The sequence below is a fragment of the Solanum lycopersicum genome, chromosome 5 (assembly GCF_036512215.1).
Source record: "Solanum lycopersicum chromosome 5, SLM_r2.1".
Lineage (NCBI taxonomy): Eukaryota > Viridiplantae > Streptophyta > Magnoliopsida > Solanales > Solanaceae > Solanum > Solanum lycopersicum.
The window spans coordinates 48,939,735-48,958,544 of record NC_090804.1 but is presented as its reverse complement, the minus strand read 5'-3'; the positions used below and the strand labels follow the sequence as shown (position 1 = coordinate 48,958,544).

General features: G+C 33.3%; 1 protein-coding gene across 1 annotated transcript; it reads right to left on the bottom strand.

Moving 5' to 3' along the window:
- Positions 1 to 18,240: 18,240 nt before the first annotated feature.
- On the bottom strand, positions 18,241 to 18,810 carry LOC138348864 (uncharacterized). Its single transcript, XM_069298458.1, has 2 exons — positions 18,667 to 18,810; positions 18,241 to 18,537 (listed from the first exon to the last, which is right to left on the bottom strand). Exons 1-2 carry the CDS (start codon positions 18,808 to 18,810, stop codon positions 18,241 to 18,243), a joined length of 441 nt encoding a protein of 146 aa, XP_069154559.1.

The following is an 18,810-nucleotide window of genomic DNA, read 5'->3' as shown; positions in this document are numbered from 1 at the left end:
AAACTTTATAAAATCATGTGAAGCTCTATAATAGGTTTTAGACTTTTGGAGTGTTACAATTCCTATAGGGGCGACATAGTTCAAGAACTAGGTAATGTAGTTGGGACCCTCTTTGTGCTACAGGCATTACAGTCCTCCAATATCATGGGTAAAATAGTGAACCAAACTTCACTATGTGGGAAGGGACACTCCTCACTACTAATTCACTCGGTGTTAAGCTAAAGTCCCTTTTGAAATGTCTTTCCTTAACAATCATAAATTAGTTTAGGTCATAGAAGACTAACCCTTCTATAGTCATAGTCTTTAGCTCAATAGTAATTGCATGAGAACATCCTTTAAATACAACCCTCACATGTGATATTAACACTTTAACATCATCACAATATAATAAGACACAAAGGTACTTCATAACCAATCTAATATCATTACATAACATAATCTCGCAATACACATAATCAAGACATTTCAATTGCATCATCATACCAACACCTACCTAATTAAATCATAAGGCATGCATCAATTTAACTTCATCACCAAGTACAAGACACCATAATTGAAGTAAAGGTTTGAGATTCACAAAGACTTAAATCAATCTCCTTCATAAGCCATCATCCAAGTTTTTACGATCAACCATAAAATTCAACCCAACAATGGATTAAATATCGTCACACAATAGTAAATAATACAATAATGAAGTAAATTTCATCACTTCAACTTAATTCAACACTAATTCATAACCTATGGTTATGGACTTGGGTCAATTTCATGATCTATTCCACATTCTAGGTTAATTCATCAAGAACTAGCATTACTGAATTATTATACATCATAATCTAAACATATAGATCAAAATAAACCATAGACAATACAATTTAGAATATCAATTTCGTATTAAAAAGAAACCCATATGAAATCATCTTTTGAAAACCAATTTTTTTTTTTTGGAAGAACCCTTTGGGGAAAGGAATCCCAAAGGTGAAGAGTTCCCATACCTTTTTATATGATCAAGATTGATGGAGGAAACTTAGATTATTTTTTCCCAAAAATAGCTTGACCTAACTCGAATGGAGTTCTTCTTTAAGAGAGAGAAAGAAGAGAGAAGGAAGAGCAATTTATGTTTGGGAAATTATGAGGTGTTTTATTGAGTTTAGGCCTAGGGTAGGTTATATAGTTAATTAACTAATCTAATTAACCAACCCCTAATTAATAATTAAACCCCTAAATAACTAACGTAATTAAATGAAAATACTACAACTTACCAGTGAAATTGCAGGCCTTACCTTTAAGACCACGACCTATAGTCTATAGGTCAGTCGACAGGCCTTGTGAACAACCGTCCTACAGGTTCTCATTTTTATCAGAAACCCTAAATTTGGCAACTTTCGGGAAAGTTGTTAAGTGTCTAACGACGGAGTCATCGACGCCCCGTCGCTTCACCTATGTACAGTTGATGGCAAGCGTAGGTGGACATTGCCTGCACTGTCCCATTAGACAGATTTGGGTCAAAATAGAAGGGTCCTCCTCAAGGACCTTCTGGTGGTCCTTGGGGAGTATTACCTAGACGTTTCGACCCTAAAACTACTCTAACACGTGTTAGACACCTTACCACCGAATTCCATCAAATTCGGACTCCTAAAACCTTGTCAAATAGACTAAGGAACACTAGCACCTTGTCACATCCCGAGAGCATACCCTAGAAAATATGGCACATTCGGAGTGCAAATGGGTACTTGACCTCTCGGAGGTCTTGTACAAACCCTTTTGCATCATTCATCGCATATACATATATGAAAAATACTGCGGAATTAAAACTTTTGATAACATTAAAATACTCTTTCAAAATATCTTTCATATAACCAAAAGAAATACTAAGTCTCATGTCATCAAATCATAGATTCGAAATATACTTGGGAAACGGACCATACAATCGAAATATAGTACTATCAAGTCTATCACAATGCTTTAATAATAAAAAAAAACTCTAAAGAAATCTATTCCCTCAAGTCAAATGAGGACATACTTCAAACTTGCTTGAATGATCCTATGATCCAAGCTTCGCTTCCAATAGCACCTTCACCTATGAATCACTTTAGAGATAGATAAAGATACGAAATTAGTACAAACACATTTACTAAGTATGGCTTAATCAATAAAAATCATTAACGGAAATATAATGGAAATATGCTCTTTTTGATTAAAACATCGTAGTATAAGCATAAGAACAACATGTAACACCATAGAAACACATAACAAACCACATAAGCATTTAACCATATTTTTGGTAACATTACAGTGAACTCACAAATGTTACAGTGAACTATTTTTAACATTACAGTTACAATGAACTCACTTTGCATGCAACATTCTCACTAAACTCTATCCTAAGACTCTCTTAAGTAAGACAAAGAGAGAGCGCCCATACACCTTCTCTAAGCACACCTAAATGATCCTTAAGACTACCTATGATGAGATACACATATTTATAAGACACAAAAACACGGAACATGTAATATTACATTCTCCTTACTAAGGTTATAAAATATTTACTTAAGCAATTCTAGAAGAGAACGCCCATACACCCTCTTCAAGATTTCCTAGAGAATACTTAAGACTTCTTAAGATTAGTTCATGCCTACTTTATCAACCAACTTTCCTAACTAGAGTCATTCTCAAGATCTCCCTAGGTAAGACAAGAAGGACCATCCTTTATGCCCTCCTCACGCTTTAACTAGGACATACTTAGAGTTATTCTAGATTAGGTATTCATTCATTCACATTATTTCTAACATAATTCATTACTTCATAAGTTTGTTAAGAGACATTCACCACATAAGGACCTTCAAGTAATGGTCTTGGAGAAGACGTAGGGACTCACTAACTAACATCTTCAAAGCCTAAAGGTGCAATGTCTAGGTAGCATCCCAAACCACCACCTAAACTTCATAGACCTCTCAAACACAAGTAGGTATCCCATATGATTAGAATATGCAATAGCTGACATAGACCATGTTAACTAATCATGGAATCCGGAGTTATAACCTACTCTGATAGAAGGTAATCTACTTGCCAATGGTAGAACTTGGACACATCCTATGTAGGCACATGGTTAAGGAATATGGTAGGTTTCTTTGTTCTCTAATGTCAACATATATATAACATATTTCCATACAATACTCACTCGATACTAGCCTTTATTCTTATACAGTAATTGACATAAAGGATCGCATAAAGGGGTTCCATATCTAGTTCATTACCTAATCACATTCACCCTAACAAAGAGGTCCCCTAGGGCTGCCTTTCAATGGAGATGCAGATAGACTATGCCTTTCCTAGGAAAATTTCATTCCATTCTAGCCAACCATTCCTAAGTCCATCACTCACACAAGAAGGATACCATTACGGTTTTTGACTTCATGGATATCATAACCTACTTTCTCAATGGTTCTATGTAATTTGACCTTTTCACTATATTCATGGTCACGTATCATTCATATATACATGAATAAGAGGATTTAATATCCTAATTAAATGCATCTAACATTCCATAGGTATTAAGCAAGGGACACAAGTCTACCAAATAAGATACACACATACTTCACTTTACAAAACATAGCATATCATTTTAGAAGTACATAGGCATAACCTTCATCCTATTTAGGTCACCTTATACACTATTATAAAATCATAAATATAATCATCATATACTCATATATTCAAGTAGGAAGTATCATACATCAACTCTAAGACTATACACACATAAGTTTATAGTCATAAATGTGTGTATAGCCATAGTCTAACATGATCACATAACAACATCAATAGAAGAACACATACTTCCATATTGCTATAATGTAGGTAGATATGATCATACTTCACATAATTCACTACACAAATCATAATAATACTTCAATTAGTGCCGACAAGGCCATGATCATCATAATACATAAAGTAGCACCAATGAGGCGACATAATTCACAATTACGATACATAGCATTTCCACCACAAGTGAACCATACAAATAACAACATAATTCAAGACCTAAACTATATAAAACAAATAGATTTAGGGTAGTGTAACACAAATCCATTCTCTCCACTTCAATCAATAGCTAAATTATCCAATTCAATACTATAGGCCCTTACCCATGGCCATGATCACCAATTCAATACAATTCTTCACCATATTCAATGAATATAAGTAAATTTAATATAAATGTACCAATTTAAGACAGCCTATACATCAATTTATGACAATTATTACATTATTCAATATCCCATAGAAAGCTACACTAGAATTCATAAGGATTGAGTCAAGATCATCACATCGAAAATATAGCCAATTTGAAGAGATTATGTTTTGCATTGGTTCATAAAGATTTTAAGTAAGAATCACTTAATTAACATCAATTCAATGAATTATAAATGATCCAAAACGTTTTATGCTATAACTAATGGCTAGATCATAAAATTGGACAAGTTAATCTTAGAAGACTTTAGAAAATCACTTTGAAGTTGAATCCTATACAAATAGAGTTTCAAGGATGAAGAAGTCATACCTCATTGATTTTATTCAACCAATTTGATTAAGAATAAACAATAAAAACTCCAATCCAAGCTCTTCCTTTATTTTTGGATCAGACGGAGTTTTAGAGAATTTCTTATAGGTTTTGGGGTTTTTATTTGGAATAATCAATTCATCTGGATGTTTAGGACTTATAAAGATATTTAAAATACCCAAAATACCCCTAAGTAACCGCCCAAACTATTATTTGTACATGGGGTGAATTTACCAATTCACCCTTCACTTAACACTGAAATGCGCAGGTGACACAGACCATTAACGCCTGCCCAGTGACGGACCATTTGTCCACAAATGGACCGTCCAAGCTGGTTGTCGTTTGGTTAAGAGACTTGCCTGCGGGACCTTAATATCCCTAGTCTATTTATTTACCCACAGAAATGAATGAAGTAGCTTTGACCAGCCTACTGGCCGTGAATTGCCTCAGTCGATTGGGGCTGGCCTAGACACCCTTTGGCTCACATGAAGGGTCCTTCCTCAAGGACCCTTGGTTTGTCCTTGGTGACTTTTGCCCAGAATTTTCCAACCCGAATATGATTTTGTATGATTTTAGGACCTATCATATAAATATCATCCAAAACAAACACATAAAACTTGACGAAACATGCCATGACACACAAGGTCGTTTTAAGGCAAACCTTTCGAACGCCATGGCCGTTCTTAGACGTTTGACCTTTAAACATCATGAAACTTGACGCACTGCAGATATATACCATTATAAATCATATAAATACCTCATAATCTTATAACACAAACATTTAATCACATAAACACACTTGAGGCACATAGGTGACTAGTCGTTGAATGTCTTAGTCGTTCCTTGACGTTTGACTTCCAATTCACCTAAATCATTAGACACAGTCTCAATACGACATTATAAACCATTAGGACCTTACACCCTCATGACTAAAATGTTAGGATCTAGTTTCACCTAATCATTTTAGAGGTGTCACACACCTCTTGCACTAGTCTCCGGACGTCATGCACGTTCCTTGATGTTTTGACTCTAAAAAATCCTAATTGAATTATATACAGTATTATTGACGTTTAAAAAGTGTTACTAACCTTATACACTCGTGTGAGGAGCACTATTAAAGTTTTAGACTTTTGAAGTGTTACGATCTTGTATGAAGACATAACGCAAACCTACTCAATAAGCATCACAATAAACCACAAACCCTTCGGTAAGGTCAAAACTGAAGCATAGATCAGTTTATATTTCAATAACTTGAAGATATTTTCACATGATTCCGACCATTCTAACTTGGACTTCTTCTTGGTCAACGACATTAATAGAGATGTGATGGATGAAAATCCTTTCACAAACCTCCTATGGTACCCGGCCAAACCCAAAAAACTTCAGATGTCGGTATGATTCAAAGGTCTAGGACAATATTAGACCGTATCCACATTTCTCGGATCGACCTTTACCTCTCACAAGACATACTGTGACCAAAAAAAAGCAATCGATCTCAACAAAAATGCACAATTATTAAAATTTAACAAAAATATTGTTATTCTTTAGGACTTGCAATATTATTCTCAAATAGTTCATATGATCATTCTCACTTATAGTGTATATCAATATGTTGTCAATAAATACAATCAAAAAAATCAAGATAACTTCAAAAATCTTGATTCATAAGGTCCACAAAAGCCGCCAGAGAATTTGTTCGACCAAAGGACCTGACTAAGAATTCAAAATGGTCGTATCTTATTCGATATACCATTTTTGAAATATCCACATCTCTCACTCTAAGTTGGTTATAACACAACCACAAGTCAAGTTTTAAAATGTAACTCGCTCCTTGGAGTTGGTCAAACAAATCATCAATTCTAGGGAGTAGATACTTATTCTTTGTAGTGATCTTATTCAATTGCGGTAGTCAATACACATCATTAAATACCTATCTTTATTCATCACAAACAATACCGGAGTACCCCATGAGATATGCTTCGTTGAATAAAACCCTTATCTAAAAAATCCTTGAGTTGAGCCTTTTATTCTTCAATTTGGTCGATCCAATTCGATAAGGAGGGATTGGAATAGGTTGTGTATCCGGTAATAACTAAATGTCAAAATCTATTTCCCGTTTTGGAGGAGTTCCAGGCAATGCATTGCGGAATACTTCCAGAAAATCCTTCACTGCGGGGACCGACTCTAATGGAGGAGTCTCAGACTCAACGTTCTTGACTCTCACAATATGATAGAGAAATCCCTTAGAAATAAAAAGCTTTAAGATATGAAATGATGCGGATTTTTGGAGATAAGTTTCCCCTCTTCTGTTCTAAAACAAGTTCATTTTAGGAAACTAAAACTTTACTACCCGAGTTCTACAATCAATGGAAGCAAAACAAGCATGTATTTAATCCATCCCCAAAATAATATCAAAGTCCAACATATCAAGTTCTATGAAATCAAACATTGTGACTTTATTGGGCATGAAATGGGGCAAACCTTATAGACTCTTCAAACAACCATGGATCACCCACCGGGGTAGAAACTGAAAAGGGTTCATCTAAGACATCGGGAAGCATATCAAATTTCATAGCCAATAAAGGAGTTACAAAAGAAAAAGTGGATCCAAGATCGAATAATGCATATACATTAATTAAAATACTTGAAACATACTAGTAACAACATCCAGAGATATCTCTTGATGACCTCGGGATTAGAGAGCATAGAAGCGATTCATCTAAGGAGCATTGGAATTCGGAGCACTTTCTTGCACTTGAGCATTTTCCCTTCCTTGACCCTTCAACATAGGGAAGTCCATCTTCATGTGGCCAATATTACAACAACTACAGAAATTATCCATGCCAACTAGGCACTCTCATTCATGTTTTCTACCACACTTTTCACAAATAGGCTTCTCAACATAAGTAAAATCACCTTTTCCCTCTTGCGGCTTAGCGGTAAACACTTTACCCTTGTTGACCCTTGGACTGTTAGGAGGGCTTTTGTTAGAAAACCTCTTTTTGAACCTTGCCTTATATTGAACCTCAAATCTATCTTGGAAGAATTTCCATCTTCGGCCCTTGTCCTTTTCAACTCCTTACCAACTTGCTTAAGCTTTTGCTCCTCAATTTTTTTAGCATGAACAATTATAGGAAACATGTAGATGCTACAAATCAACATGGATGACATACACTTATTCACCATAAGTTTGGATATCCCCATAAAAAATTTGTTCATCTTAGACCTAGAATCTGTCACCATACTAGGAGCATGCTTGGATAGTTGAGTGAACTTGAGGCTATACTCCTTCACGCTCATACACTCTTGATGAAGATTGATAAATTCTTGAATTTTACTTTACCTTATTTCCAAGGGGAAAAACCTATCAAGAAAAGACGTCTTGAATGCCTAACTAACTGTACCTTCTCTAACGGACCTCTCCTCCTTTTAGTATTCGTACAAAACATGAGCCACATCTTTGAGTTCATAGGGGACTAGTTTTGCCTTTTCGCTAAGAGACACTCACATAGAATCTAGCAACTTTAATACTTCATCAATCAACCCTTGAAGGTCCTCCTCCACTTTGGAATCAAATAAAGTAAGAGGATTCATCCTTGTGAAATCCCTAATCTTGAAAGAGGTTGTACTAGCATTGGGGTTCACATGTACCCTAGTATCCCTAGCAACTTGAGTTGGTAAAACTTGATTCAAGCTATGAATAGTCTCCCATATCTCAACATTATATACAACCCCTTCTTAAATAGGAACTTGAGGGTTTGCTGGAGCTTCAGGGGGGAATGCCTCATTCGCATTCTCCTCATCGACCCTCCTAACATTGTTCCTTCTTGTATTGATTCCGTATAAGCACAAGAGAAATATTATAAGAAAGGACTAGATAGAGTTAAGAAATAACAAAAGAGTGAAAGTTCTAATTACCTCATAGCCTTTCATACATAAGTGTGATGCACTTCACACCCATGAACAAGACACTACTTCACGTGGTATTCGTGACATTAATCCTACATTATTCTCAACCTTATTCTCTGATACAAAGTTAGTAACTACCCGTGAGAACCTCCATAGTCGTTCATGGTGTATCGACCTCAAATATGTCTTATACAAGCCCTTAGCATTCGTCATAGCATGTATCGTAGAATAAAATTCGGAAAAATTTAAAACTATTAATTTAAATGTTCGACTTGACTTCATATATGAAAAAAGGAGTCGAACTTAGTCACAACATACCATCTAAATTTAGAAGTATAGAAACTTGGGGCTTAGACGTTACATCAATAGGGAGTCTAGAAATAGGAAATACAACAATGTCTTCCAACATAAGCAAGGGAACTAAAAAGCTAGAGCATATTTTCTTGTCCTCGGACTTGAGGTATCACCAACTTGGAGAAATAAATCCATGTATATTGATAAATCACCTTGAAATCTCCTCAAAGGCACGAACCAACAATGTTTAGAAAAAGGAAAGGAAATATGGGTTAATACAGCACACGTACTAAGTATGACTTTTGTGCATAAAAATAATCAATGCATTTATAAAAGGACATTTTTTTTGTCAAAACATGTTTTTTACAAAGTAAATCCATTACACATAAAGTAAGCATTATAAGACAACCCAACATGTTATCTTCCCAACATGTAGACAAAGGAAGTAATACTTGTGTACTGCAAGAATAAATGCCATAATCCTATCCGAAGCTAAGTATCACATTAAGTAACCCACTTCATGCATACATTCATAATCTCATGTCTCATAATAGCTTGCCATATACATAATGATCATACATAGGTAATAATCAATATAGTCATAAGATAACACTACTACGATCATCTCTTCGGATTCCACAAGTGAAATGTGTAAGAGAAGTTCCATACCCTCCCCCTTACTATGTAGAAAACCCTTAAGAAATCCCTAGTGAGAATTCATACATTTCCTTTATTCATTTACTTTTACAATAGCGAAAGAGGTTGTAATAAATGACATTAGACCATGTGCGCAATATGGAATCTAGTGTTCTACTCCCACACCGCAATGAGAGGGTAAGACTTGCCTAAGGTGTAACCTTTCATACATAGCTATCTAGGTGTATCCACTATGAGAGAGTCCTATGTGGGCACATAGTTTAGGTTCAAGGCGATAGTTACTAGAAACCCTAACTTGCTAAACATGGGAGTTTCTATCTTATGACAACACACATATATTAGGAATTCGTACTTGCTAAACGTAAGGAAACCCATGTGGGGAGCCCAACTTATTAAACGTGAGACCCCCATCTAATATACATGGGTTGCCGAACTTATTAAACGTGAGACCCCCATCTAATTTCCATGCCCTTTTAGTGCTAAGCATCTATTCCCTTTAGTAATCATATTTAGTCATCACATAAGTTCACATAAGACTTTACCAGACTCTTATTTAAACATCTTACCATAATAGCTCACAGGAGATCATATGTGAGAACAGTCCTTTCACTTTAGAAACACTAGCAAGTTAGTAAATCTTTCACTTAAATAATTCATTATAATCATAATAATGACCTTCAGTCATATAACAATCATACCATAACATACATACATACTTAATAGCTAATTCAAGTGTATTGGTTTAAGAATGAGGGAACCATGTCATAAACACCACGACAACACAATAGATATAGCGTTATTACAATCGATGTAATAAATCTTTCGTGTATGAGTTCAATTAAGAACCAACATTCATACCTTATTGCCCTCATGGGACTTTATACTTTAGTCACCCAACAATGCATAATTAGTACATAAATAAAGGGAATTCATTAAGTAACAACATAATTATCATCAATATAAAAAATTGATATATTCATCATCTTCAACCAATTCACCATATCAATCAAAGATTCATGAAATATGGGAAGAACATGGATCCAAGGGAATTTCAAGTAAAAAACAATAATTAACCATCATTGTAGATTTAATAAACCCTAAGCAACCATAATTCATCATAATTGATTCACAAAATATTTTTTTAAGAACACCCATGTATAAAGAAAAACCCTAGATTTTGGGGAAATTCTGAAAACATCTTCGGAGGGACCTCTTGGGGAAAGGAATCCCAAGAGTGAAAGAAATCATACCTTAATGAAGATTTAGCCACGAAATTTAGTTGAAAAACTTGGAGGATTGATGTCACGAACTGGAAGTGAAAAACCACTCATATCATTCAATATATAATACTGTTGTAGACACCTTTGTTTAGTTGATTATGTTCTTTATTTACTTGAGTACAAGCAAAAGTTTAAGTTGGGGTGTTGTGAGTGGTAGATTTATACTCAATTTAAGTGTATTGAGCTCTACAATTAGTGTCCTAAATGTATAATTATGCCATATTTTAATAATATTTTGATTATTTGAAGCTATGATGGCTAAAAGACAAGGCAAAGATGAATGTTTGAAAGAATGACCAACAATATGAAAATAAGTGTAAATTCCACATTGTTGATCGCCTAGAAAGAAGGAAGGATCACCCAATAGGTATGACCTTACACAAAGATACAATGCACAACACTTGGATTAATTGAGTCAGATCGATGAACTAAAAGGGGAACGAAAATTCACCAAATGAGAAAGGTACACATGCTAACCCTTGCCAAAAGGAACAGTACATGAAGAAAAATTGAAGGTTTGAAAGCAAAACAACGATTCGACTTGAGAGATACATCGAATGTTAAAGATAGACTCAAACTAGCTCATTGATTGAGTTTCAAGCACCTGAAGCCTAGACCAAGAGAAAGGTGAGCTTCAAGTTGTTTGGGATTTGCCTAGTATGATAGGCGAGCCCAACTAACATCGCCCAATGGATCACATATTGAGTTTAGGGTCAAATTGGAGAAAATATTAAAATCCCAAAAGAGAGAGGCGGATAGTTTAGAGTTTCTAAGTCCTAAAAAATAGTTAGAAATTTTGATTCTTATCTTAGAGAGGGAAAGAGTTGCTTTGTGAAGAACACTTTTAGTTTTTCTTTTTTTTTTTTGGGGGGGGGGAGGAGGGGGGGTGTTTAGAATTTTCTCCCAAAAGTTACAATTTTATGTTTAAATTCAAAGAGGGTATTTCTTGTAATTTCTAATTTCATCTTACCCATGACTTCTTTCATGCAAGGTATAATTTATTTACTCTTTGTGATTAGTGGCTAAAACCTCAAAATAAAAGGGTGCAATTATGAGGTTGGTTGTTGATTTAATGTTGGGTATTGTGTGATGCTCTGTTTTGTTGTTGTTCTATTTGGATTTAGATTAATTAGCATGGGGTTAAATTATGTTTTAAGGTTGCAAACTTAATTCCTACATTCGATCTTTTATTAATGCTCGAAACAAATTAATTAATGTGGGTAATTATTCTGATACTTGCAACGGAGGTCTGATGTCTCTAACTTCCTTGAAAATAGAGGTTATGGGTTAGATCCATCCTATTACTACATCAAAAGAGAGAAAAATTCAATATATTGGATTGTTCAGTATAGCACATAGATGAGATAGAAAGGAGATTCTATAAAATGATGTTATGAGATCAAAAGAAGATTTATATAATTGAAGATGACCAAGTCTATCAATGAATGTTCATCACTATTGAAAAACATAATTACCCCTATGTGACATTGATTTCCAATCCCAACACCCCTCTATTACTTGTTACCTATTTGAATTTCATGAATCTTGGCTTAATTGTGACTTTTGATAACCAATTCTTTTTATTAAATTTGGTGGAATTTTCCACCCACTTATTTTTATTGATGCAATTAACTGAATTTACACTCTAGATTTCTTGATGGAATTCTCCGAAATATACAAGTCTCAATGGTATTCGATCCGACTTTTAGTTGACTACCTTATAGGATAAATTAGCAATTAAGTCACAATTATTAACATGCTTAGTCAAAATGATAATAATTTAAAATATTTATTGAAAATAGCAAAATGACAATATTTTTATAAAATAATATGTATTCATATTTTTTTAGTATATTTTAGTATTTTAAATAAATATTATATATGGAAATAATCATTTATTGGAGCAAAATACTAACAACCGTTTTAAACTGGAAAAAAATAAACTAATAATTTTTCACCTTTTTTCATTACCTTTAACCTTTCTTCCCCACATTTCATGTTTCTTCATCATATCTCACCTTTCAAGTTTACATTCCTTCAAGGTGCTAAATTGTTGCTTACCAAGAAATTCTTTATTGTTAAACTAAAATTATTTATTAATAAGCAGATTTCTCGATTAACAAGGTAATTTTTCATCATTCGAAATTATTTTTGTGATTGGATGTTTAAAGCACCGATTATACAAATTACAAATTTCCAGTAAAAATTTTCAATTATCGTGTGATTTTATTTAAATATTCATCATACATTTATAATTTTCAATCTTTTTTGTGATTCTCTTTTAAGTTTCAGATTTTGTAGATTCTAGAAATTCATATATATATGTTTATTTTGTTTGATGTTGAATATATTTTAATATTTGAATACATTTTTTTAATATGATATTGATTATATTTATATCATTATACAAAATACAATATAAAACTAGAATTAATACAAATAGAAATAATATACCTATTAGAATGATACGACTTAAGAAAGGAAACATGATTTTGAAGAGAAAAAATAAAATACACAATAAAATAATAAAATGAGTACAAATATGTTTCTTAAATAATTACAGATTCATTTGACATACCTATTGGAATGAACACGAACTAATAAGGAAAAACAAGTTTAATTATACAAAATACAACATGAAAACTTGAATGAGTACAAATACAAATGACATACATATTGGAAAAAATACGATTTAAAAAAATACAACATTCTAGTAAATAAAATAAATACATTGTGAGAAAAGTATTTCAAATAACATATAAAAATGCAACATGAAAACTAGAATAAAATACAAATACAAATGACATATATATTGGAATGAATACGATTTAAGAAATCAATATACAAAATTCTAGTAAATAAAATAAATACACTGTGGTTAAACTATGTAACATAACATATAAAATTATAGGTATTCAAATGTGTAAATTTTAAAAAATCAATTTTTTTAATAGATAAAACTCCAAGGTATTATCATGAAGATTCGTAACAATAACTAGTTTTGAAAGACAAGGGCAAATAATAGTATTTAGGAAGAAGAAAGAGACCACCTATTTTAAGTCTCATAATCTTTTGTAAGGAAAATATTTAAGATTTTCATCAACTTAATCTAATTTGAAATATTTCTCCTCCTTGATTTTCTCAACTTTGTTATTTCTTAATTACATTATGTTAAATTAAATAAAGAAAAAAATACATAAATCAACCCATAACAAACTAAAATATTGTCATTTTTAATAAATATTGAAAGTATTGCTAAGGGATCCTATTTAATGTCAAATATTGTTGTATTGCAAAAATTGCCTTTTTTATGATTTTTGAAGAGTAGTTTGAGCGTTATTATTGGGCCACTTTAGGTGATTTTGTAAAGTTGGAATAGGAAAGTTGTAAAGTAATGTTATGGGATGTTAGCTGATAATGTCAAATATTGTTGTATTCAAAAAATTGCCTATTTTTTATTGATGATTTTTGAAGAGTAGTTTGAGCGTTATTATTGGGCCACTTAGGTAATTTTGTAAAGTTGGAATAAGAAAGTTGTAAACTAATGTTATGGGATGTTAGCTGACGCAATATTCCCTATAATTTTATACTTCAATGTTTGGTTGTGATTGATGCAAGAGTGATGACAGGTTTAGGTGATTTGACCAATTAAGGTGATTAAGGAATGATTCTTAAGGAATGATTCACAATTTCAATGTCAAAAGTGAGTCTTATTGTGTTTAGAATAATGTAATATGATCTAAATTAACTCAACATTGCAGTAGGGGGGAATTTGGAGATATTTTAACCCTATCTTGGTAGAATCCCTAGTATTGAAACATGGAAAGTGTGATTTGTACTTCCTCTACGCCCGACAAGTATAGATGTAATCAAAACTAAAAAATTTGGGAGACACTAGACTACGAAAGTTGAGTTGCAAATGTAATACCTTAGGGTTAGACTTGATTAGGGGAGAGCTAGGACAAGTATGTTGCATTAATAGTATTCTATATAATAAAATTCGCGTCGAGAGAACAATAATCAAGAACGAAAAATTATACCAACAATCGATTTATTATTTCAAGTGCAAGTGTTACATTCTCTATGATCCCTCTAAGTTAGCCTTTTCAAATATAAATTCAAGGGATATAAATCTTGTTTTTGAATCTCTAACAAACTTGAACTTGAACTTGGACTTTATCTTGATCTTGACATTTATTTGAATTCAAGGGCTTCGAGCTTGTTCTTGAATCTGATGGTTTTGATCTTGATCGTTCTTGAACTTGAAAGCTTGAATTCGTAAACTTGTAGCTTTGTAGAGAATTAAATGGTGTTTGTACCATGAATTTTCTCTAGCTTTTTGTGTAGAATTTTATGTGTCTTTTCTGAATTATGAGGACCCCTATTTAAAATTTTAGAATAGAGGAGTTGTGATTGGAATAGGATTCTGTTTGGCCAATCAAATTTAAGTGACATGGAATATGGACTTTATGGAGCAGGCTTGTCATCGTTGACACATGTCATGATTCTATTAGTTTCTTATTTGACTTGGCATGCCACATCATTTGCACATATGGCCCCATGATAGCCTCTAGAATGAGATGAAATTGGGCTCAACAAATTGGGCTCATTCATTGTAGTCAAATCAATTAATTTAGACTTCAATTAAGTCATATTTGTTGGAATAAAATATTTAACTCAAGTTTATTAATCCATAACATTTTTTTTTGGATTAATATGTTTAAGAATTTAATATAATTTGAATTATTTTATAAATTTATGAGTGATTACAAATGCCCCTGCTTCAAGTTTTGTCGAGATATTTTATATTTTAGAGAGTAGGCTTGAAGCATTAACCGGTACTAAATTCACCTTAGTTAAAGATAAATTATAATTGAATTAGGAATTGTAATCCTACTCAATTTCATATTCATATATATGTTTTATAGTCTTACTCAAAAAGAAATTGTAATTAAACTAGGAATTTTAATCCTACTCGATTTCATATTCATATATATGTTTTATTGTCTTAGTAAAAAAGGAATTGTACTTGAACTAGGAATTGTAATTTTACTCAATTTCATATTCATATATATGTTTTATTGCCCAATCCAAAAAGAGATTGTAATTGAACTAGGAGAAGAATTTTATTCCCACCACATGACAACTATAGATAGATACATTGTTTCCACAATTTTATCTTCAATTACAGATTGTGAGCCTACGACGAAAAGGGCATATTCAAGGTAATTTTCCTCTCTTTTTTTTTTAATTTTGGTCGCTTTTTTACAGTTTGACATATCTGTCTTAGAAAACTCATATATAATCGTAGAAAAATGAAAATCATGAATAGTTTGATTTTAAAGAAACTACAGTTTTTGATCTCTAACATATCCAATTAATACCTTCAGAATCTTTCCAAATGATTTTTTGAAGTTAGCTCTATATTTTACCATGCTAAAAATTTCAGATTTGTGTGACTTTACTAAAAATCTTGTGTCTTGACGTAGGAACGACGAAATCACAACCCGCTCAATGATTCTGAATCTAGACCAAAAATTCTACAACATATCAAGGATTCAAGATTTAATACCTTCCGAGTCTCAAACAGCTTGACAGGTAACAATCTCTCCTTCACGTGTATTTTCGTCTTCTTTTTTTTTTGGTAGATCAACAAAGGAAATTCTATATTTTACTGAGGTTACATACTGGAAAGATTTGTCACACAAAAATGTGTTTAACGTCCATCCCTTGAAAATAAACTCAAGTTGTTGCAAGGTCCCGAATAATTAACCAACTTGAAGCTTTATTAGAATATCGTGTAACGCTCCCGCCTTGAAAATAAAATCAAGGTGTTACAAGGTCCCGAATGCTTAACCAACTTAAATTTTACTAGAATACTGTGTAACAATCCCTCCTTTAAAATAATTTCAAGGTGTTACAAGGTCTCGAATTCTTAAACGATTTGAAGGTTTACAATAATACAGTGTAATGCTCCCACCTTGAAAATAAACTCAAGGTGTTACAAGGTTCCAAATTCTTAACCAAGATGAAGTTTTACTAGAATACGGTGTAACGCTCCGGCCTTGAAAAAACTCAAGTTGTTACAAGGTCTCCAATACTTAACTAATTTGAGGAAGGATAGGGCAGTGAAAAAACCAGTTTAAGGTGCAAAGGGGCAAATATTGTCTGTCTTAGGCATGGAAATTTAAATATCCCTTTAAAGATAAATCAACGGAAACTCTAGCTTAAGGTGCAAAGGGACAAGTTTGTCCACCTTAAGGCATATAAATGTAAAGAATTGTTAAAGGATAAATTCGCAACAAATCTAGCTTAAGGTGCAACGGGACAAATATTGTCCACCATAAGGCATGAAAATTTAAAGATACTTTTAAGAATAAACCCATGAAAAGGCAAACTTAAAGTGCAAAGGGACAAATCTTGTCCACCTTAAGGCATGGAAATTTTAATATCCTTTTTAGTATACACCAGTGAAAAGGCAAATTTAAGGTACAAAGGGACAAATCTTGTCCACCTTAAGGCATGAAAATTTAAAGATCCTTTTAAGTATACACTGGTGAAAAGTCTAGGTTAAGGTGCAAAGGGACAAGTTTTTCCACCTTAAAGCATAGAAATTCAACGATCCATTGAAGGATAATGTGCAACAAGGCTACATTAAGGTGCAAAGGGACAAACATCGTCCACCTTAAGGCATGAAATCCAGCTACATGCGCATTTGGAGGTTTTGGAGACTTCTACTTACATACTTGAAGTCTTACTTTCATACTTAGAGGATTTGAATACTTCAACTTGTATACTTAGAGCATTTGAATACTTCAACTTGTATACTTAGAGGATTTGGATACGTAAAATAATAAACTCGAAGAATGTTAAGACTACAATTTGCATACTTGATCTAATTTAAAGACTTCAACCGTACTATTAAGAGACTCATATTTAATAAGAGTTTGGACCCTCCATTGACCCATCAATACTTTGTACAAGTCTAAAGTTTTATGAGACTAAAGAAAAAATAAAATACATATCGCTTTGACTTTCATGAGACAAATCAATTGGGAATATTGGATTTTTTGACACTCATGCAACTGAACTTGGAATATGGTTCTAAGCGCCTGCGTACCTCGATTAAGAGGATCAAGTCACAACGTAGTTCTGGGGATTGAGTGAATTTTTTTGTTGTGTCGTACATAGTTTGTACTCTTGCAGGCCAGGAGTGACATGCAGATTAGGCCCGTACCTTAAGGAGCATCACCTTACTTCAAGGGTAGTACCTCTTTAGGAATTTGTAATTAATAGGACCGATCCTTAAGCCATCAGCATCAACAAGCTTGTAAGCACCATTTTGAATATGTTTCTTGTACGACATATGGTCCATCCAACTTTGAGGTAAATTTTCCACCAGACTTGTGCGAAGTAATGATGGGTCCTCTTACCGCGAGATCTTGGTCTCCAACTTGAAAGCATCTCAAGTGAACCTTCTTACTAAAAGCACGAGATAGACAACTTATGATAACATTCAAGGTTTTGTTGGACTTCTAGCCTCTTTTAATCAAGTGCTTCTAACTCAGCAAGACGCAATCGAGAATTTTCTTCCTCATTATGCCCTTCTTGAATAGCAAGTCTTAAGGAAGGTATTTGACGCTCGAGTGGCAGGAATGCTTCAACTCCAAAAGCAAGTGAATATGGTGTTTCTTTAGTAGGAGTGTGATATGTTGTCCTATATGCCCACAAAGCTTCTTTCATTCTTTCATGACAATCCCGTTTGGATTTGGAGACAACTTTCTTGAGCAGGTTGAATTGAGTCTTATTGAATGCTTCAGCAATACCATTGGCGACGGCATGCTATCTAGAAGATTTACGCTACTTGAAGCCAAATAGATCACAAATCTTGTTCATTAACTTTTTATAAAATGGCTTTCCATTCTCTGTTATTATATATATAGGGATGCTAAAGTGGTAGATAATATTCACTCGAACAAAATTTGCAATATTCTCTTTCTTCACCTCTTTCATAGCGACAACTTTAGCCCATTTTGAAGTGTAATCAGTTGAAGCCAAGATGCATAAGTGTCCATCAAAAGACTTTGGTATGGTCCCACAATATCCTATCCCCAT